Source organism: Arvicanthis niloticus, chromosome 8 (genome assembly GCF_011762505.2).
Source record: "Arvicanthis niloticus isolate mArvNil1 chromosome 8, mArvNil1.pat.X, whole genome shotgun sequence".
Classification (NCBI taxonomy): Eukaryota; Metazoa; Chordata; class Mammalia; order Rodentia; family Muridae; genus Arvicanthis; species Arvicanthis niloticus.
In genome coordinates, this window is record NC_047665.1 from 42,504,539 (window position 1) to 42,529,020 (window position 24,482).

A 24,482-nucleotide genomic window follows, 5' to 3' on the forward strand; every position below is an offset into this window, starting at 1 on the left:
ATATTCATCTGTAACATATGCCAGGATCTCTGTCACTGATTATGTGTGTGGTCTACCAGAATTGTCTGATGTTTCTAAGGCTTGGTTGTTGGTAGCTTATAATACAAAGGCACAGAGAGGCATAGCCCCTTTCCTGTAGTCCTTTCCTGTTCCATCATAGTCTGGCCCATGGCTTTCCTTCCCCACTCTCTTTCTCTGCACTCCCCTTGCCCACATACATTTTCCCTGTAACACAGCAACACCTATCCTCTGGAGAATACTTTCCCCCGATTTGTTTCCAATGCACTGGAGTTTTCTGGGGTATGTTTTTTTTTTTTTTTTTCATTTATTTCTAATGATTTCTCCACTTTCTCCAATGTTACTGCTGTATCTCCACAGAACCCAGACCTCAATACAAACTCTCTTCAATTTAAGTTAAAAAAAAAATCTTATCCCACTACTCAGATTTCACTGACTCTAAAGCCAATCTGTATTCCTCTTAGAACTGTTACTGAACTCAATCATGAATTTTGTATTCTATGTGTGTAGAAAATATATTTAAATCCTCACACCTGTGGTACAATATGCCTTTACTTTTCCTAACTAACAAATAGTATTAAGTTATTATTTTTGTTTTTTGATCACAATCTCTTCAGGGATCATGGAAACAGGAGAGCAAATAAATCTATTATAATTAACTCATATGTATTTCTTAGCAAAAACTATTCTTCAGACAAGACCAAGAAGGATTTGCTACCTACAAAGTCCCTTATCCTGTCAAACATTTTAGTATTGCAGCGCAGTTCCAATGTTGGTCAGAAGTTCTTTTCTTCTTTCAGTTGAATCATTTATCAGTCTGTCAGTAGCTGCCTGCTATTTCTCAAGGCCAGCTGGTCCCCCAGCTTGCACTTTCCCACACACAGAGCCTAAGGGAGTTAGAGTCCCTTTTCTTCCACATTAAACTTTCTCACTCACTCTCCTCATGGGGTCTCACACTCACCCAGCACAAGGAAGAAGAAGCCACTCCCTCATATTGCCTTCTCCTCAGATCTCTTGGAAAACATGTGAAGATTTTATAATAGAGGTTGAAAATATTAGCAGGCACACACAAAGTACATATGGATTAAAAGATCTCTGCCTTGCTGAGACTTATGGCATCCTGTTCTTTCTCCTGTGAGCATCTTTCATCAACAGACACCCTAAGGATCAGTTTGAAGTTAAAAATCAAATTAAGAGAGAAACACTGCACATTAGCAATAGCTATTTCAACGATCTTCATTAGTACAAAGAAGTCACATTTCATGCTTAGCTTAATGTGTTTTTAAGTTGCTGTTCAACATGTTAGTCCAGAGTAACAAAAGCTCATTAATAATTTGCATTAATAATCCGTCAGGGAGTACAGCATTGTGTGAAGTGAGCGGCACCCAAACAACCCAGTCTTCAAAACAGTTTCAGCTGTAAGAGTTTTCAGAACCTTGGACAGCTGCCACTGCCCGGGAAGCTCTGTCTATGAAGTAGTCATCTATGAAGTACCTAAGAAGCAGTGGAAAAGCTACTGAAACATTAAAAGACAATGTCTATGAAGTACCAAATAAGCAGGAATAAATGACATTCAAGGAAAATGCCATGATATAAGCTGGCAGGGGGGTTTCTATGAAGTGAGAAGATAAGAGGAGCTGCCATACATTTTGACAGACTTCTAGGTCTTTGGCTTTAGAACCAAGTCTCCATCAAAGAATAATAAATAGCATTTGAAAACTAACATTGATGAATTTAAAATACCCGAGAACTTAATCATAGTAAATACCTCAGGAATTAACAAAGGACAATTTTATTAGCTTGTTTTTATCTCATTTAGACAGAGTGCCCAAAACACCATGGAGGGTAAGGTTGAAACTATCTGTGATGTGTACACGTTCACATATATACTGCGCATAGAGAAAATTAGGTGTCAGTAAGTCACCTCTCTTATTAAGCATTTGTAAACTCACATTAGAAAAGGGCCTTGGTTTGAAGCCCACAGTAATAACAGATACATGAAACCTGGACCTCAGAAGACAAAACTTCAAAAGGTACTTTCAGAAGATTAAATTCCACTGTCTCCTGCAGTATGAGACTACATGAATTCCCATCATTAAGCTTATTATTTTTGGCCATTTTTTGACATTTATCTCCTGGAAGTGGTTGAAGTCATACATCAAAATTAGAACTGGGTATAATTTATAAGAGTTCAGGAAAGTTAGCTTGATAATAAAAGCAATGTTAATAAAAAGTGCTTATCATTTTTTAGACATAAATGAAATGATATTGCATTATCAAGAAATTGAGACTTCATGAGGTCATAATCAGTAGTTTGCCTAATAGGGGGTTAACAAGTCATGCTACCTGAATCCACATGTGATGAAACACTCTATGCCGCTGAGCGTTACAAGCACCATTAGGAAGCTAGAAATGGAGTCTTCCCTAAGGTAAGTTTGGGTGCTGCTAAACTCATGACAACATTGCAAACATAAAAGAGACGATACAACTCTCGAGCACTATAGAGCAACAGATGCCATCATTTAAAACCATAGTCTAAGGCTGGAGAGAGAGCTCAGTGGTTAAGACTAATAGCGGCACGACCAGAGGACCCAGTTTTGATTCACATCACCTAAATGGCAGCTCACAATTCTTTGTAGCTGCAGTTCCAGAAGATCTGACATCCTCTTTTGGACTCTGCAGACATAAGGTGCATAAGATATACACAACCATTCATACAAGCAAAACATCCATGTACATAAAACATAAATATAATGATAATGATGATGGTGGTGATGATCATGATGGTGATGATCATGATGAAGGTGATGATAACCATGCTCTGCATTTGGTCATGGCTATTGTGAGAGGGAGAGAATCAGTTTCCTCTAGGGACAAGCTCCTGCATGGGTTGTCCAATCCAAAGTGGTCATCCCTCCGCACACATACATGAGCAAGGTTAAAATGATTCAGTGTCAGGTACGTATGCATATCTGCTTATACGGGTAACAATAATAATTAAAGATATATTAATTTGGAAGGGAGGTATGGGACACTGGAGGAATGACAGATGAGAGGGCTAGGAGTGACATAGATTCCGTGGTCATATGTGAAGTTCACATAATAATTTTAAAAACGGAACCCAGTTATATTTTTATAAAAGTTTGTCTAATGGTGTAGATATTCTTTTGGTAAATACTAATATTAATGCAGAGTCTATAGGGAGACAAGAAGCCAGAACAACTGGTATTGGAAATTATAGTTATGTATCTATGGAGATGTAGGATGGAATAGAAAAAGACAGCAAAGAAAATATCTTGCTTTTGTAACCATATCTATTATTTGTGGCCTAATTTCTAGATTCACTAGTCATGAACTTAAAGAATACATGAAATCAGAAGTAAAACTAAACACTTTCTGTATCTTTTGGCAAAATATAAAAAATTAATTAAAAATCATTTGTATGATTTCTACATTAAGTTTCATTAGACCAATTAACTTGAGTCAATAACCATGTGTATTAAGAACTTGCATAAAAGCAAACCAATGAAGGCATCACAGCTGCCACTGAAATAAGCTGCAAGATATGACCAGCTGCCCTTAGGTCATTTGAGCTTATAAGTTATGAACCTTCGTTTAGTATGCACACACATGTTTGGGGGAGAGAGAGTGGGAGATTTGTCTTGTAAAGTGCACTAGGGTATCATTTAAATATCTTTTCATCACTTCTTAAATACCTAGAGCACAATATTGAATAGATCAGGAAAGGGGTGGGTGAATAAAAGAAACTCAGCAGGCGCCCCACCCCAGCAGCAGCTCACCTTTCTTCCTGTTCAGTGACCGTTACTGTGTACATGAATGGCAGCTCTACCTATCATATTCTTTCATGACTAAATTGACAGACTTGAAAGCTGTATAAAAACAACTGCTGTGTCAAGGTAAGAAAATGCATTAATGAGGGGGAGGAAAGTGCCTTGACTGTCATTACTCCAGTCACAACAGAATATCTAAAATATTCTTAAAGCCTCTACTTACAAAGTCTGAATTGTGAGCTATTTTCCCAGGGTTTCTATTAAAAATACCATATCACGGTGTCCTAACCAATAGAAATGTAGTTCCTCACAGGTCTCTAGATCGGGATGCAGGGAACCCAAACTATTATGTTGGTCTCTCATTGGCTTCGAAAAAGTCACGCTTAGGGCATCCTCACCATATGCATGTACTCCTGCAGTTTCGGCCTCTTGTCTATTAAAGTATTAACCCCTGATGATATTGGTTTAGGACTCAGTCACATGACCCCATTTAACCTAACAACAACTGTAAATATATCAACCCAAAATACAGGCACATCTCTAGATCCTGAAGGTTAATATCCACATATGGATTTGGGGGAAACAAATTTCAATTCATGACTCAACAAGGTCCTCAAGAGAAGGCATTAATATGGCAATATATTTACAAAGTCTGACATTACTGGGTTGTTTCTTTATTTCCAGAACTGTCCCAAATATCACAGTTCTGCTATTTCCCAACAACTCCAGAGGACAGCTGTGGAGTTTAGAGTTTTAGAAATAGAGGTTTTCCCTTTTAGCAATAAGAAACTAGGAACAGAATCAGAAAACTTGCCCAAACTAATGTCTATTTGACTTTAGGTAGCCTGGGCTATTCAGCCCTATGTGTGCATGAGTGCTGAGCTCTGGTTCTCTACCAGACATCCAGACATCGGTGACTACAATGAAACATAAGACCATCCAGGAAGAGTCAACTCTTGATCAATGAGGAAAACCTAACTGAAGGCACCATTTCCTCTGTCCCTGTGCAGTCCTCAGTTATTACTTAAGATGCCAAAATTGAGTACTTGGGGTTTTGTTTTTTTGTTTGTTTTGAAAGCTCAAGAGTTTACTTGACATAATTTGTACAGCATGATGAAAAGGTGTTTTGATCCTATTGTTTGGATTTAAAACCTGAGCTTTGGTTCATAGGAATCATAGCTGGATAGGACTTCTGGTTGCTTCTGTCTTTTGGAAGTTTGCATAATGTTTTGGGAACCATGGCTGCTCATCTTCAGAGGGGAGAGATGCAGGTCAGTGGTAAACCATCACCCTTCCCAACAACAGCCTCAGCATCTGTTCTTGTACCCGCAGATAAGCATACCCCTCACTCCTCAATAAGGAAACTTGTCTTTTCAACAGATGGAGACCATTATAGTAGGCCAGAACAAATCAAAATTGTAGAGACCAGGCCCAATAGATACACTTACAAAATAATGCCACACCTAAGACTCAGGGAACATTGGCAAAGGGGAGGAGGAGAGGAGATTATAAGAGCCAAAAAGGTTACTGAGTTTTCTGTGAGATTGTGCCTTCTAGTAATGTCAGAAGTTACATCCACAAAGTCTAACCAGCACAAATGCCCAAATGTGAGCTGGCAAAGATAACAGCAATGGAAATGATAAAGTAGTTGGGGAAAAGCCCCTGAGGCCACAACTTTACACAAAGAACTACAGCAACCAAGGAATACCGAGAATGGGAGAAAGAGTCTTCTCCGGGACAGAAAATTGTAATTGGTTATCTAATACCAAATGGGCAGGCCTGAAAACAAGCATACAAGTAACATCAAAAGACTGATCAGGCCATTTAAGATATACATGCTTATATACATTTACATATGTATGCAATATAAGGCCATGAACTCAAAAAAGAGCAAGAATGGTTTCGAAGAAAAAAAGAGGAGGAAGAATTATAATTATATTATAGTCTCAAACATTATTAAAAGTAAAAATAAATACATAAAATATGATCTCTGTCTTTCTAGCCATGCAATCTTGAACAAGTCACTTAGCCTCCCTAATTTTATTCTCTAAAATGAAGGCAACCATAGGACTTACTTCCTTGAACAATAACAAAGACTGAGCAGTGAAGTCCACGAAAGTCTCAGTAGAATGGGCCTGGAATGTTTCATGTACAATGTATATGCTGTATGTCCCTATCAGGTACCCTGTTCCATGCTTTTCAAATGTTCAGCTGTGCCAAGAGAGAATGTTTCAATGAATAATGGAATGAAGATGGCTCAATGTGTTAAAAGTGCTAATCTGGCAAGCCTGTCAACACAAGTTTGACCCTTGGAATCTACACAGACTCAGTGCCACTCATCCATAATACCAGGACTGTTATGGGCTGGGAGGGAGAGACAGGAGAATCACCTGAAAGCTTGCAGGACAAATACCCAGGAATTTAAAGCTTAGCAACAGACCCAGCCTAAGCAAGGTGAGAGGCATGAACTGCCATCCATATGTTGTCACCATGGACCTCCCCTTTATAATTAACAAGTAAATGCACTAAATTTGGCTTCACACCCTGAGGCAGAAGAAAATCTTCAAAAGGAACACACCAAACTTCCCAAACAACTTCATTGGGAATTTATAATGTGTCGTTATTGTTCATTTGTACTTCTGAGTATCAAATACATAGTCAAGCTATTCAGAAAGTTTTTTATGGTTTTAAATATTGCAGTAATAGAGAGTCCAGAGGCACATAGGAGCAATTTACACAGGTGTGCGGGGAAAATTAACAACAGATATGGGAGACATAAAACTAATCTGAAAATTTACTGACTGTGGAAACTAAAAAGCATGGATATTAACAGCAGAAGAATAATTAAGCTAATCCCAAAATGAAAGTTTTGTAAGATTTCTTTCGTTTTCATATATATCTCAAAATGACAATCATGGGTCACCATGTTAATCAAGTAGATACTGTACTTGCAGTTCATAAGTTTGGAAAGGTATTCTTGAAGAATGGTTCAAAAACAAGCACATTCATATTTTGTTTGTGGTAATCCAGTAAGGCTTGTAAACTTCAAAATCACAAGCTTTAGAATGTGTGTTAGGAGACACACAATCGAGTATGGGTTCAAATTCAAATATATATACAGTTAAGGAGCCACTAGGTCTACTGTTACTATGAAAGATCAGACTATGAGTCCACTACAGGATGAGTCTAGAGCAACATTTCAAACTTATGACTCAGTTGAAAGGCCAGAGGAGAATGCAGGAATCAACATTTTAAAGGACCCCAGCTGATGATTGCTGGACACTTCTTTAGTTCTTCATTACATCTATCATTGTATGGGAGCTTGGTCTGTTGACTGCATCTAGTGCACAGCCCTAGACTTAAACACTTGCTTGGCTCTATATTTCAGGCAATTGCCATAGGAGATTCCTGGAAATACATCTTTCATTTAGAATGTTACTCTAATGGCAGGACCTAGAATGGGATTATGGAGTGACTTATAAAAGACACAGTCCAAAGGAAAAACCAAATGGCTGTAATCTGAAATAGACTACTGCTTCTTTATGGAGATTTACAACCATCTCAGATGGTCACTCCCTAGGTATCCATGAAAAAGATGCCTATTTCTCTGCATGCCATTCCAGCATGACGGAGTCAGGATGGGAGTCATTTAAAGAGAAGTTTGTCAAATAGGTAATGAACTTTTCTCACAGGTAGAAGAAAAGATATATGTAATGAGTCTTTTATTAGATACTGAAGAATGAGAAACAAACCCTTTTCCAATATCTTGGCTGATACAGGTAGGTAAAAAATAATGAAAGGGAAGTAACAGAATAGGATATATCAAAGGAAGTCTTTAGAGAATAACATGAAGAGCCTCTTCCAGGAACCATCTCTTCAACTGGGAACAGGCACCACAGGAAACAATAGCATTAATGTTAGAAATGTCTTTAGTCCCACTGACAGAAATTTCAGTTCATTTTAAAGCATTTGATTTATGTAAAATAAGAGGTGGCTGGGAGTAGTCCATTGATAATAAGGTAGATACATATAAGTAAGGAAATTCGAGATCTTCAGGTTACTTAACAAATATGACCAGCTTCTTTGTAATCTGGCACCATAGATAGCAACTGTGGAATGTAGGCCAATCATCCATATCCCATGTATCCACTCTCTGTTCCCTCTCATAGGAACCAAAGTGACTGACAACCTTGATGAGTTACATTTTTCAAGGACTGTAAACCCAGATTATGTAAACAAAACTCTCTCTCTCTCTCTCTCTCTCTCTCTCTCTCACACACACACACACACACACACACACACACACACACACACACGTATGCATGCACATGTATATGCACAGACACATACTAGATTACAAAATAAACTGCTGTGGTCTACCTAGAGAACTCATGTACCTCTCGCCTTTCCAGGCCCTTACCAGCACATATTTTTTATCTCCTCCAGACCAGGGGTCCAACTCAAGCTGGTAATCCCATCCACCCCTGCAGAGAAAATCTTTGCTCAGAACAAGCAACTTTCTTTGCTGTGACTATTGTATAATGAATATACCGCAAATCAACAAAGACTGTCACAGCAAGTTACAGGGAGTTTCATAACACTTAGTATATTATTTGTTCTTTTCAGTAATATCTCTTATATTCTCACTGAGCTTGGAGAGTTCAGTTGGAAAGGTATCATGAGAAGGCACAGAAGTGATTCATTTTTCTAAGAATAATTGTGATGAGAGTATATTCCTACACTAAACTGAAGAAGAAACAATGCTAGAAAATTGTCTCATGATGACAGAAATAAATAACACTGTCTAAAAAAATCTGATTTTTTTTATTTAAATATGTCAAAAGAAAGATTTTTGTTAACTAAAGCAAAGCTTAGCCAAACCAAGAGTGACGTCAGAATGGTGTATCAGTTAGCCAAACCAAGAGTGACGTCAGAATGGTGTATCAGTTTTTCTTCAGTGCCAATGCCCTGTGTTCTGAAGGCTCATTGCTTATATCTCCTTAGGTATGAACGCCTTTGTTAGGTGGTTAACTACAGGGAAGTTATTCTCCACCTAACACCTGAGAACTGTCCAACTCTTCCTCAAGCCAACTACTACCACACTGTATATGCCATCCAACCTTCTCTTTCCACTTGGGTGCTAATCTACTGATCATCCTTATGATGGATCAACACACTTATCCTCTGAGAAGATTTCATTATCAATTATATTCATCATCTCAAACAACATTTTTTTTTTCTTTCTCAGTTGTAGTCTTATCTTGCAGACTAGCTTTGCTAAGAAGCAGAGCATGAGAACTGATCTCCTTAAGGCTCCCACCATCATACACACTACTCAATTTGTCCCTCACTTATCAGTGTTTCCATATTGTTGACTTTTTTGAGAAGGCAATACATTCTACCTATTTATTACATTTTTGATTTGTAGTGAGATGTAAAATCTTTAATAGCATTGATTTCACCTGTTTGAAACTTAAAGTTTTCTAATGTCCTAGTTTAGCTCTTGGCATAAAAGATAGTCAAGGAATACCAAATGGACACTTAAACATGTGCCCAATACTGTTCTAATTATGCCTCCACATGATGTCACCTAGCGAATGACCTACAAAAACCCTGGAAGCTGATATGAGAGTAGATTGACCTAAATGTTGTAACCTTTTGTGAACTAAGTTGATACTCAGTACAATAGAGCCCCTGCTGAAACTAAAGTGAGGGATTCTACAGGAACCTTCCAGAGATGCAGACAGAAGCTTATCCCCTTACAGGATAACATATGGCAACTGAGTCTTCAACTTAATAGACATCTAGTATAAATTCATGCAAAAAGACTCACCATTCTCTCAGAAATATCAATTTAGCAAACAGATGCTTTGTAATAAAGTATTCTTTGAGAAATTAATGAGCTTCCACAGAAACACAAAGCATATTTTTATTAATAATGTTATTGGCCTTGAGAAATATATATATATATATATATATATATATATATATATATATGCGATCAGATCTACCTGGCATTTATTTCCTCTTTCTAACTTGCCCCATGACCTCTAATACTTTTCCCTCAGAACTTCATATCTTCCTTTTACTTAATTTTTTTTTATAATCTACTAAGTCCAAGAAAAAAATGCTGCCAATACGTTCACATGGCATTGGTACATGTTGGGGGGAGAATATCAACCATAGTCCAGGAAATCTAGTAGTTACAACATAAAAAAAAAAAAAAAAAAAAAAAAAAAAAAAAAAAAAAAAGAACAAAACCCCACAACAACAACAACAAAAAGAATAAGAAGAATTTTTAATTGCCCAGTCAATTAACAACTGCCAATAGCTTCTCTGTAAGGAATAGGGCTGGAGAACACTTCTTCCATGTATGCCAGAATTTGGGCTGGCTTTATCATGTGCAGACCACCACAGCTTGTATGAGCTCATGAATGCAATAGCCATGCCATGCATGCCATGGCCCAAAAATATCTCACAGCAACCCCCATCTAGGGGGAGGAGCTGATACTAAAATCTTGTTCCCTAATTGGTTCTTGATTGTGTCAATAAAGAAGGCGGAAGCCAATTGCTGGGTGAAAGGAAAAGGGTAGGATTTCCTGGTTTCAAGAGGGAGAGAACAGACGCAGGGAAAGAAGTCTTGAGGACAGGCTTTGGACAGAGAATGATGCACAGTCATGTAAGGCCTTGAGGCTCCTAGAGCCTGAAGCCTCTGCCATGGGCAGGGGCCGAGGAGGTTGGTGGGAACTAGCTGATAGCTAATGAGATTGAACCAGGAGATTCAGTGCCCAGCAATTATGCTATCTGGCTAGTTTTAAAATAAAACTGTGTAGTCTTTTCCATCTGCAGAGCACGGTGGGCAGAGAAAGAGCACAGCTGGGGCGATAGCTACTAGTTTGGCAAAGCCGAGAGGGGCCAGTGGAGTGCAGACAGCAGCTCCCAGATTATCCTGGGTTAGGGGATAGTTGCAATCAAGTTGGAGCAAGGGGAACCAGGAGAGGTCAGAGTGTGGGCCGAGGCACAGGGCAAGGAGGTAGTGTTTATAAAATTACACACAACACCCCCATCCGTCAGCTCTTACCTCCCATCTCCTCTTCCACATGTCCCCTGCGTGGTGGTGTTGGGGGTGATTAATAGAGATAGCTGATTTAGGGATGCACATTCAGTCTTTTATTCTCATCATTTGAAAGAGTTATGTATCTCCACATTGACTACTGCTTACCCAATGCATTTTTTAAATGCTAGAAAGTAAAGAACAGAACTAGAAGTCAGTGACAAGAGAAACATGTTGCTGCATAGATAAATGACTTAATTAAATATATAATGACATGCATGGCTCTTTGAACAGGGAATACAATATGTGCCAGTAGATCTTTTTGGGACCCATAGTTGTAAGGTAGCTTTGTGTCAGCTGAGCCCAAACCATGTAGACATCCTCCTGTGGGTGTTTTGCTCACAAAAATTAGGATGAAGGAAGAAAACAGTGACCACAAAGAGAGGAAGTGATGATGAATGAGAGAGGAGGCACATAATGTGGAAAACAAGAAACACATGCTCCAAGGAGGCAAGTCGGAGCTGGGATGTGGCATGTGATGGCAGCCACAGAGTGTTTCTATAAGTGACTGAGACCAGAAATCTGTTTTTAGAAGTATGACAGTCTAACAGACATTAATACACAGATAAATAGCTGTCATGTAAAAGGGTAGAAAAAAGAATACATTAGTGAAGTGAACAGAGGAACACTCTGGAAGGCCTGGGAAACATCAGGTCAATGGTAGCTTAGGAACAGATCTTTTTAAAAGTGGGACTTCCATGTGGATACGGCGAACTGGAGGAGAGTAGGCAGTTACAAGGGGTCAGGTGCACTGGAGGATGTAGAAAGAACTGAGACAAGTGGTTTATTCCCCAGGGGACCCTAAAGACATACTGACCACAACCTGTTCACTGCCCCAGTGTCCTTTCCTCACTTGAAGACAGCATAGTGTCTGGAGTCAAATGTCTCCCTATCATGATCCCTAAAGAGAAAAGGAGTTTGCTTGCTGGTGTCTGCTGAGTTCTGCCAAATACTAGAAGGGTAATTGTGATTTAATCTCTGGGTTTGGCCAAAGAAAGTTTGCATGTTCTGAATGTAAAAGGAAGCCCAAACTAATTCCAATGACAAGTAATTTGTGTCCAACAGAGCAGGAGTTCAAATGAAGACAAGACCAAACAAGTTGTTCAAGTCACATAGATACACATTTAGGAGGAAGTCAAGGGACCAACATAAGAAGAGAGGTTATATATTTTCTGTTTTAAAATATATGCAAGTAGTGACATATTTTGAAACACAGAGAAATTTCTAATAGAGAGGATTCTGGAAAAGTGCAAAGTAAATAGAACGCATTCCTCCTCATGTCTTCCTTTACAAGCCTTCCTTAGATGAAAAGCCATCACCCCACAGTTTCTTACTGCTTCCCCCAACCACTGACTGCTTGTTTTGTGCAGGAGATGTCCTTTGGGCACAACTTTCTGAAGAAACTTGTCTTGTGCATTCTTTGCTGAAATGTCACCAGAAGTCAGTAGTACTGTTAGAAACAGTGAACAGTCTTCCCCATTGCATCATGGGCACAGAGATAGCTCCAGGTAAAAACCTGGGAGTTGCTGGAGGCTGTCAAGCAACAAGGTGAAACCTGAATATCAGCCACTTTGTTACATCCTTGTGGCATTCTGCTAAGTAAACATCACAGATTTGGTGGCAAGCTGTTTCACATGTGTTGACAGCTGTAATTTGACAGAGCCCTGGTATGCAGTATTTACATAACTAAGATATTTTATTTTCTACATCCATGGCTGTAAGCAAGTTAGTTCTTTTTCTCAACATGACCTGGAATAACTGCAATAATGTACTCCAAGTAGAGAACAGAACAAAGCGTGTTCTATAAATAACAAACCTGTAATTTGTACAAGAGCTCGACTTGCTTGAGTGAGCCCTCATCCCAAGACTGGAGTTGCTACTCTGATTTCTCTTACTGGTCATGATGGAACAGGGTAATTACAGTCAACTCCAGTATGATGTAGAATTTGCTGCTTCACTTCTCTGAAAAATTTCCTTTAAAAAAAAAAAGGTGTAACTAGTTATAAATGAGCTTTCTGAGATCTTTAGGGTCACTGTATTGTAGACATCTCAATCAGGAATCTCAGTCCTTAAAACCAAGAATAATATTTCAAAGTGTAAGGCAGCAGTTTTCAACCTGTGGGTTTTGTCCATTTCGGCAAACATCTATCTCCAAAAATATTTCCATTATGATTCATAATAGCAGCAAAGTTACTGAAGTAGCAACAAAAATAATGGCATGGTTGGGGGTCACCACAACAAGAGGGACTGTGTTAAAGGGTCATAGCATCAGGAAGGTTGAGAACCACTGCTCCTCAGCATTTTAACTAATTCATCTAACTCTCAAAGTTCAAAAGCCAACTGCCTCAATCACAGTGGTTAACATATTTAAAGGCCCTGTCTCCAAAGTCATAATGTTCACCTAATAGTATCCACAAGTGTGTGAAGAAGTGACTATGGTAAGAGCTGAGCATGAAAGCTGTTAACATGTTAACTAATAACTTTTAAAGACATTAATAATAATAATAATTACAATTCAGTATAACTGGGTATATGATAAAGCTTTTAAATTCAATATAATGTAGCCATGGGTGAACTTTGTACCACAGGAAATTTTTATAATCTTCATTATAAAACTGAATTAGTTAAGAGTTAATAACCAAGATATTTCCCTGTTGCAAAGGCAGCATTAGCAGGAGTGAAGAGAACTAAGATGGGATCAGGGACCCAAAATTAAACATTAGAAGAAGTTAATGAAGACACTGCCCCAGACAAGGGGGACCCTTGGCTGGTCAGCTGAGTAGCTAGGGTTCCTGGCCAGCAGTCCTAGAGAGTAGAAAGAAGAAAAAGACACACTGTGTGAACATCCCACAATACCTAGCACATGAGGTATTACTATATACTACTGTCAGAGGAACTGTTACAAAAATAAAGTTGTACAAAAAAATATTGACATCGAGAACACTGGGTAACAACTCTCAGAGGAGGTACGGAAGCATTGCCTTTTGTTTTCTACAAAAGTTTGTAAAATTGATGTTAATGCTCCTCTAAATGGCTTCGCTCTCCAGCAGAACAACATGGGGTTAGATGCTTCTTTATCAAACATTAAATCACAAATTCACTTTCTCTAGTGTTTACATTTGTGTTGCCAATCCCATCTTAGTAGTTCATGGCTGTAAGGAAATCGGTCCACTGTGGTTGTTACATGTGTAAATACAGAGTTGGAGGCAGTATTCTCTTACTACATTTTAACTGGCTACTTGGTCTAAAATGAGAATCTTTCACTTCTCAGACTGTTGATTTGTGTCTATTTGTTGTTACTCTTGCTGAAAGATTCATCAATTCTATTGATTCATGTTCCTGAGACCCAGTGTTTTGTTTCACATACCATCTCACTGCTTTCTGACTCTCAGGATTATCGATTTCTCTTCTTACCCTTTTTATGTTCTTAGTCTTCCTTGCTTCAGGTTTATTTGGCACTTCTAATTTCTTGAGGTAAGAACTAGATTAGCAATTTGTGATCATTTCTTGGTTCTAGTGTAAGCATTCAATCTTGTAAGTTTCCCTTCTAGGGAGGCTCCAATTGCTTGCAGAGAAAATGTTTCTTACCATCTTTAAGGTTTAATAACGTATCTGACTCCCCCCCAAAAAAATACTCTTTATTTTACTCTAATAGTCTAAATCTAGAATGCTAGTGCTAACTAAAATTTCCTTTTCTAAACTATAGGACCTAGAAAACCCCTTAGTAAATTGTCACTAAAATGCAAGCACTAGTGAATCTGTACTTTGGCAAGATGTCCAGCTTCTGTTGGCATGACAACTGTAGCCTTGGGAGCTCTATCTCTGAACTTGGCAGCATGTGAATTACAGACAAGTCCTTTCCACTGTTTGATTCTGGGAAGATAACACAATGTGTGACCAACAGACCTTTCCCATATGTCAAGATGCTAAAACTAGCCACTTCCCATAATGTTAGAAGGTTAAAGGACTGACCAGAGAAGGCAGCAGAAAACGCTGCATGAATAATATATCAGTTGTGTCAATGTACAGGCCCTCCATGTACTGTCCCTGGATGAATGTCACTGATAGTACTTTGAAGTATATCAGAAATGCAGACTCTTAAGGCTGGCCCCTAGGATTTAGTCCGGGGATCTATATTGTGCTAAGGCCTTCTGGATGGTTCTGAAGAAGCTAAATTCTGACTGTCACTGCTCTGGTAAGCATACAACTCAACAAATGAGGTTCTTACTCCCAATCCAGAAGGGCTCATGACCTGTCTGACTGGGACTGACTAGGCTGAGATTGAGAACTCGGTCATTATGCAGAGCATAATTTACTCACATTTACTCAAAGTAGTGGCTAGCTCAGAAAGTAAAGGTCATGGCTCATATTTAAGAAAAGGTGAATGAACTAACATATTCACAGTATGGCTGGGTTTTGTTGGGATAATGTTCCAAAGGTATGTAATAGGCCTAGCTCCTCAGCCTAACTGCCATCCTTTCAGAACAGAAGTGCACCTTACCATAATAAAACAGTAAGTTTCAATCCCTGTGTCAGTGTGTAGGGCAATGTACTTTTTACTCATGTACCTTTCAAAATGTACGTTTTAATTTTTTCTTTAGAATCATTGATATAGATCTCCCAAGTTATTTGAATATGTTGTAAAAGAGTCTTCATTGATATACATAACAAACATCACTTTCATCTCAGAACTCCTCTAGGAATGTCTCAAGCAGTCAAGTATCAGAGAGCATGCATTCAACTTCAGAGCAAGACTTCAGGTCCCTTAGAGAAAAGTGGTAAAGCAGGATCTGTGGCTCAGGAAAGCTAGGAGCTGCCAGGGAGGCTCTGGGTCTGCAGCCTCAGCAGAAAAGAATGCAGAGGTCCCAGGATTTCTTTTCTTCTTGGTGTCCACAGGTTGAGAGCATCTCTGATCAGAACATCTAAAGTCTGAAAGACTCTGAGATGGAAACTTTTGTAAAGTTTTGAGTTCAGAAGTAATTCAGATTTTGAATTTTTAGATAAATGATGTTCAACAAGTAAAATCTATACAAATATTCCCCAATTTAAAGGTCTTGAAGATCTGAAACACATCTGATTCTAAGCATTTCACCAAAATTGGCACTCCGAAAAGTGCCTTCTCAGGGAGCAGGAAGGACCCTGTCATGGCCCTTCAAAGAGGAGACGGATACACATGAATCCCAGATCTTTCTTCCAGTCCTGCTGTTGGATCTGGCCTGGATGAATGCGCTCACATCTTTACCACCAGGATAGTTGCAGTTCTGGATCCAGTCAACCCACCAGCCCTTTCATTATAGTTAGCCAACTTGCCAAAGGTGAGCTTCTTAGCAGGAAGGGTGAGTTTGTTAGTCAGGGAAAAGAAAGGTCAAGCTCCCTCCTTCCAGAAGCATTTCTCCACTTATTAAGGGATCTGTCAGCAGGAAGCCAGGTGAACTGAAAATAATTGGTGCCCAGACCAATCATTTCTACTACTTATGAGAAGCTCTAATAAAAGAGAAAAAACAGTAAAGGTCAGAAGGGACTTCTGGGGAAGAAGAATTAGCATCAGATTTTGTTGCTTCCTGCTGGATTAGCTCTCATCATGGAAAATTCTGAATTCTTCATAGAATACATCACTGATGCTATTTGCTGTTCTATCCTCATTTCTCCTTCCGTCTTCATCCTAATTAATCAAGTTGAAATCTGGGTCACAAAAACTACAGTTGGAAATCCAACAGACTAATAAGGCCATGCAAACAAATCCTTCACTTACAATCTGTCTCACACAAACCATTTTTTTTTAGGAAAAAAGACTTGAGATAAAAAAAAAAAAAAAAAAAAAAAAAAAAAAAAAAAAAAAAAAAAAAGAGTGGGGTTGGAATAAATTAAATCTAAGCTCCAAATCAGAGTTCAAGGATAGACCTCATGCCACTTTTACTCCAACATAGACTAGTAAGGAAATTACCAGAAAGAATGCCTATTTTACAAAGGTAGTATTTTAAAACATCTAAAATTTTGAGTGACATGTGACTATAGTATACAAATAAAAATTTGATACATGGTATATTATCAGTCACATCATTGGAGATTGAAAACCATATTTGTTGGGAAAACATGAACTCTAGGTTGTCTAGGCTAGATAGTGCCTTTGAGATTCGGATTCAGGCAATGATACACCATGATACAACATTAGTAATACTAAACTCTGTAGAAGTGACTGTTGTTTTGGTAGGTCATTCTTTCTAAGTTAGTATTTGCACATAAACATCACACCTTTTCCAGCATATGCAAAATATGTGAATTGGTCACTCTGTTAGTCAGATTACTTTTAACCATTGTGACCAAATAAATACTTGAGAAGGAAAAAGTTTTTAAGTAAGGATTTCTTTGGGCTCACTGTTTCAATGGTTTAATTCATGGCTAACTGACTTTAGTGTTTCTAGCCTGTGTTAAAGCAGAATATCAGAGTAGAAGCAGGTGGAGAAACTAAATCTCTCACCTCATGGAGACCAGAAAACACAGAAGAATGCCTGAACCCTAGATAAAGGCTTCTTTCTATCTTCCTTTGTTCCCTCTAAGGCCCCTGTCAATTTGCTTGTTTCACTCACATCCATGAAGCTTCCTTCCTGCTTAATCTCTTAGGAAATAGACCAAAAACAGAGGTTTGCTCTACTAATCTAGGGGCTTAGCAATCAAATCAAGTTGACAGTTAAGATTAACCATTTTAATAACCAATAAATTTTAAAGGTAAAAGAGAACTTACTCTCTGTAAATCAAAACATTTTCAGTCCCCAAATTTAGTTCTCGGTGTCGAGAACTAAATTTTTTTCATGAAAAATTAATGAATCGCTCTCTTTACCTCCCTTATATCCCCCCTTTCCTTCTTTCTCTGCCTCTAATACACAGAGAAGAATAAGGCACCCTCTCTCCACTCTGTGATAAGGACTGCAAAGAACTCTTTTTGAATCCAATAAGTAACACTAAGAAAATATGCAAAAATGGATTGTATTTTGATAAAATATTTTCAAAATGAAGCCAATAGGACTCTCAAAGACTCCTTGAGAACCTCTATGTCCCCGTACAATCTATATGCTTTATCGTTATAAAGTATAATTGGGCTTTTATTTTCCCAGCTTTTTGAGTTAGCCAATGTACAGGCCTTCTAGGATGATTGTCAGTGAGTTGTCCCATCACATTTGACAGGTGTATGCAGTGACAAGAACAGAGGTGGACAAGCAAGGTAAAGCCACCCTAGACTTTTCTCCAAGAGGCACAGACAATTTACCTGACGTAATTAATAATACAGCAAACTATGAGTTTCTCTAATATTTAGACAAAAAAAAGTCTAAGCTGGGTCAGTTTTTTTAAAAAAAGAGAGAGGTCAATTTTAATTATAGTTGAAAAACACAGAGTGCCACCTACACATGGAAACATTACAGAGCAGGACTCTTTCCCAGCTAGGATTCTGGGCAAATTTAAAAGGCCAGAAAAGTGTAAACAGAAAATCCAACGTCAAAGGCTAATTGGCTCCATAGGGATTCCCAAGACAAGATTGAGTTTTGAAATGTAGATCAAAAGTCCTCAAGAAAGGAACGCTCTAGGGTTGAGTCATTTCTTCAATATAAATCTACTATTTGAAAGCAGACATTGATGATCATCTGCTTTCCTTGATGATGCTTTCCTTGATTGATGATCGTTTTCTTGTGAAGTGCCATCCAAGTTCAGGAGATGAGGGAGAACGGTACAAAGAAAAACAGATGTTGACACATAAAACCTGCTGTCCTGGGAGACACTCAGCACAATTTACTCAATAGACCCATATCCAACATATCTGTTAGATTCTTTTTTCCATTCTTATCATTCCAAGTTCACTGCATGCTTTTTTCCACTACTACTCCCTTGTTCTCTATGATGACTTATCTTGGTTGTCAACTTGACTGCAACTGGCACCAATGGAAACACAAGCTACTGGGTATATCTCTGAAATATTTTCTTGATCAAATTATTTGAAGCAGAAAGACACACCCTATGTCTGGGCAACACCTTCTGTTGGCCACCCAGATAGAAGGATATGGAAGAAGGAAGCTTTGTTTTCTGCCTGCTTGTCTTCACTCACTGTCTCTATGCTGTGACAATTCCCAAGTAAACTTAAGACCATTAGCTCTCAAGGAACATTCCAGGCCTTCAGTGCCAGATTGAGACTGAAGAAACAACCATCCTACAAGACTGTACAATCGCTGAATACTCAGACTCTCCAGGGTGAGATGGCATTGTTAGAATATCCAGACAGCATCCTGGGAGCCATTCTGAAATATCCCAGGTTCTATCAGTCCTAATTCTTTAGCGAATCCTTACTAACTCATTGTCCAATTCCTTCCCCTTTCTTACTTTTTAAATAGAACAATATTCTCATGGATTATAGCAAGCCCTATCCACACACACAAATCTTTAGTCTTAGAATATAATTAGCAATATTCGGAAATATATTTTAATAGATACTAGTCTACATGGCTCTATACCTTCTGAGTTTTATAACCCAGTTTGGCAAGAAAAAAATGTTGTGTCTCCCATTAAGAGAAACAATAGAAGCCTGGTGCAACAGGAAGTAAAGAACTTCCAGGGCAGAGGTCTTTACATAGGGCAAAGCTGACCAAATAACTGCAATGATCTTCCATTGTCAAGTGTCATTCCCTGGGTCAAGATTGCCTTGGACCCAGATAGCACCAGCAGCAGCATTCATCTTAACATTGGTCCCATGTGCAGGCCCATTTCCAGTCTTCTGGCCCTATTTTCTTCCTGCCTCCTTCCTACTATGAGAGTGATATTTAAGTCAAATATCAAATATCCAAGTCTTATTAATTAGAATAGGCCATTTTTAAAAAGCACTTTATTCATGTGTCTGTTAAACAAGTGTCTATAAAAGTAACAAATATCACTTCTCAACCTTACTTTTTACTATCATCTCCTATGAAGAAGAGTCTTAGTGCACATCATTTCTCTAATTATACACTCTTGTAAAATTTCAGTAGCATGGCTATGTCATGTATTTATGACTGTAATGCATGTTTATTTGTGCTTTAGGCATCAAGATTTTAGTTCTATTTTACCCACTGGAAATAAGTTTTAATGTCTTGGAACGATGCAATTTCTGTCAAAAGTGCATAATCTTTTCTTTATGTGTGTGAAAAAGAGTTATGGACACCTGTGAAGGGGTGTTGTGTACATATGTGTGTGTGTGGAGACAGAGGGACAACCTAAGGTTGATCATCCTCAGAAATTCCGCACATGTCCTCTGAGACATGTCTCTCTTTGGCCTGGAGCTCACCAGTTAGGGTGAACCGGTTAGACAACCAACCCCAGGGATTCTCATGACTGTCTCCCTAGCCCTGGGAGTACACATGTGTACCATCATGTCCTGCATTTTGATATGTGTGATAAGAATCAGACTCATATCTACTTGCTTCTGAGTTAAGCACTTTACTGATTGATCCATCTCCCCAACCCAAGAGTGCATGGTCTTGAAGCATTATTAACTGAGATCATTTGGTAGACATGTTTAATGCCTCTCTAGGATTCTGTAAGACATGCAGTTCCAAGACTGCCACCTTTCCTTCAGCTTAGTCATTTGCATTGCAAAGGTCCAGGGTGGCAGTGCATGATATCCTGAAACTGTGCTCCAAACTCACCATCTGCAACCCCTGCCTGTCTTCTTGTCTTCTGCAGAATACAGAAATAGCAAGTATCTTCACGTTGGGTTAGTCCACTTTGTATTGCCAGAGACAGGATCACAAGTTAAGTAGAGTATAAAGACTTGAGATTTATTTTAGCCCGTAGTTCTTGGGTATATCTGGTAATAACAGGCTTACTTGTAGAGATCTGAGGCAGCTCAGAGTCAGAAAGAAAGAGTTGTCAAGAGTCAAAAAGTGTGTATCTCTCTGGTTTCTATCCCTCTTCTAAAGCCACCCAAATGGCTTTTTATAATCCTAACCACTTCTGAAAGGCCGTGCCTCTAAATACTGTAGTAGTGGATTAAATAGGGACCTCCTTAAGACTTCACAGTAGGGATTAACTTCCAATACCAGAGCTGTGGGACTCATCCAAACCACACCATATATAAAAACACAAACAGTTCTTCTTACTGCAGAAACTTAAGAACTGGACTCACCTCTTGCCTTTTGAAGTTCTGGACATATTCTTCAAACTGTTCGTCTTTTGTTTCATCAGCCTTCCCCAGCTTCTGGAGGACCTAATTTGTGAATGAAACAAAATGCTTTGGTTTAATAGTGATTATGGAGCAGGACCAAGTGCTTTTTCGGTGTAGACTACCATCTTTCACTACGGGTTCTGAGCAGAATCCACCCTGCTATGTTTTCTGTTGAGGGAGTGTGCTTGGTGGCTTTGGAGCTGAATAGACTTGAGTTTTAGTCACAGATCCATCACCCACAGGCTGTGTGATTTTGAGCAAGGGTCATGCAGCATTGCATTTGTTTGTTTACATATGCACTCCTTTAGGAAGCTGTGCACAACTTTAAAATTTAAGCTAAGCTCGACCTGTCATTTTATCCCCAGAAGCTACCAAAATGTATGATGCATAATGGGTAACCAGATATGTCTTATTCAGTGAAACAAGACTTTATGACTGAAGTGTGCATTCTAGGGATGACATTTAATTCTCATGAACATATTTTGATACTCCCCTCAATTAAATAAACATTCCAAATGACCGTGGGTATAGAACTATTATACAAGCCCATGATAAACATTGGCTACTCAGAAACACAAAACAAATAATTCAGGAGGGAGTGTTTGTCCTAAAACATCTGACAGTCTAGTATAATTCACAAGGCAGATCTACAAAAACAAATCAGAGACTGTCTATTATAAGCAATACAACTATGTTATAGAGTATTGTAACAACATCCTGCAGAGCTCAAGGCTTCAGATAATACTCTGTAGAAGGTTTTTCATCTGCTGTTAGCAACTCCAATGGACAGAAATGTAGTAGAGTCCATTCCAGGCCTTGAAGGGGTCTAAGCAAATTCACAAGAAGAAATATTATGTCTCGAGCACAGTACAAGATGCCAAGAGAAGCATTTTTAAAAGACAAATAAGCCATCTGAAGATAAAGCAGACAGAGGTGAGTGCTGTAGCAGAGTGTGGCAGTTGATGTTGAGTGTCCTTATATCTCATTTTTTAAAGTCTGACTTGCTCAAGGACATGGAAACTCTATAAACACTGCCTTCTAGAAATTTGCCTTGTGACATCCTGTGGCATTATAAACTGTCATTTAAAAAAAAGAACTACTACACAGCTCTACATTCATCAAGACACACAGAATTAATGCCTGTGGGGAGCGCAGCTACAATTCAGAGTCATGCTACTGTTTTGGTCATTATTATTGTCTCAGAGATAAAGAGAAGCAGCATAGGCTACACTTGCAGCAGAGGCAAACTTGAATAACCAAGAAAGTCTCAGGCTCTCGTCTTCCCCTGTGTTTTCTTTCTAAACCTCATAATTTTAAGGAAGGAGATTTTGACATTAACGGGTGCTTTACTCATTTTTGCCTTTTCATTAAAAAAAAAAGTTTTAAAGAGAATTCTACCAAATTACCTTTGACTACCCAAACATGCACACATATACAGACACATGTACAGACACACAAAATCTAACGATGATGAGGGAAGGCAGCTGACATGGACCACACAGCATTCCCCTAGCTCTCAAAATCGACACACCCAACTCCACTATAGATATATAGATACTCTACATCATAGGACTGGCTAAGATTTCTTTAACTCCTCATCCGCTGACAACAGCATGCAAGCAGGGGGAGCTACCAGTCTCTTCTGAACAAGAGGAGCAGCCGCATTCTCAGCTCTACAACTTTCTAGAAGAGTGAATAGGAACTTCTGTCCTGGGCATAAGAAAAGAATACTACAAATATATTGCACACCCACTGTGAGCCTGAAATCACAGACAGCATCTTTACTCTTCTCCTCATGACAGTCTTGAATGATACATATTTAAACCATGTGACACCCAAAGGGTTAGGATTGCATAGCTGGGTAAGTGGCCTCTTGGAAACTTCTAGGAAAATCAACTTTCTGTAATCTAGTGTCTCTGTCACCATCAGTGTGGCTTTTTTTCTTTCTCAGAAGAAACAAGTAAGACTCACACATCCAACATAATATTCTTATTTTCATAGACAAGATATACTAAGGCCACTGAGTTCTACGAAACAGAACCCAGTCTATTCTTGTCTTATGGGCTGCATGACTGTAATAGTGGGAAGATCATGTATGGACTCCTGCTTGAAGCTCTTCCCTGAAAGTTCATACCTTGATTCCTTGTGTTTCCTGTTTGAAGACTGATATGATATAAATGACAAGAGACTAAAGAATAACCAGGAAATATAGTTCCTACATGTAAAAAAGAGTTCCCAACTTCACAGTGTCATTGAGAATAACAGAGTATATGGAACTCTGAGTTCCAGTGATTCTCCAGTGCTGGCTGCCTTTGCTTTTGTTTCCACTGAGGAGAGCTAGAAAAGAAGGAAGTTGGGGAAGGTAACCTTTCCAGGAAAATTTTTCACTCTAGTGGCCACATTGAGAACTTGGTGCATTCTCTTTCAATTGACCCTTAACACAGCCTACTCATCCCTGAGCTAAAGATAAATAAACTGAGACTTACAAAGAATAGATGTCTGTGCAAAATCACTTCCTTTGTAAGTAGCATAACCCATTCACTACAATGCCTTTCCCATGAAGACAGTGTCACCCCTGGGCTTTGCATTGTATAATGGAGACATAGAATACCAATCATGAAATATCAAGGAAAATCTTGACTAGCTTTCAGATTTAATAGGCTCCCAAGAGAGGTCTCCATGGCAGGTGTTGGATTATTTGCCTTTCTTTCAAGGTCTCTCAGTAGAGTTCCACGATGGATTCCTAATTCATCGTGAACCAAATCTGAGACTTTTGTAATGGGTGGCAAAGGTGCAATAGCCTCTGACACTATGAATAGAAGAAGAAATGTTGGATATACAGGCTATCACGCTGTAATGCCTCAGAAGTCCTATTGTATCACAAAATAGGGACCCACTATACAGGTGACCTTAAAACAGTTATTAAAGGTTTGCAATTTGTGTATGAACAAAAATACATGGGCATCTACATTTTTTCATTTTATTGAAAATAGATTTTCTCATATAATATATCCTGATTATAGTTTCTCCTCTATTTTTCCCAGTTCCTCTCATCTTTACCTCCCATCCAGATATTCCCCCTGTCTGTCTCCCATTAGAAAACAAAACAGTTTCTAAGGAATACTATGAGAAGAAAAGAAAAGAAAAGAAAAGGAAAGAAAAGAAAAGAAAAGAAAAGAAAAGAAAAGAAAAGAAAAGAAAAGACTGTCACATCAGACACTAGGATAAGGAAAAGAGCCCAAGAAAAGTCACAAGAAATGGATATAGATGCAGAAACTCACTCACTTGCACACTCAGGAATCTCACAAAAACACAAAACTGGAAATCTTAATATATGCACAAATTTTATAGAGATTTTAATACATATTAAAAATTA

The 24,482-nt window shown here is 38.6% G+C and overlaps 1 protein-coding gene across 4 annotated transcripts in view; it reads right to left on the reverse strand.

Annotated features, from left to right (window-relative positions):
- Positions 1–24,482, reverse strand: part of Amph (amphiphysin) — a 186,252-nt gene that overhangs the window by 81,143 nt on the left and 80,627 nt on the right. For all 4 annotated transcript variants that reach the window (XM_034510012.2, XM_034510006.2, XM_076939331.1 and 1 more), the window contains exon 2: positions 21,068–21,148. In XM_034510012.2, the coding sequence (XP_034365903.1) occupies positions 21,068–21,148 (81 nt within the window). The remainder of the gene's footprint in view (positions 1–21,067; positions 21,149–24,482) is intronic.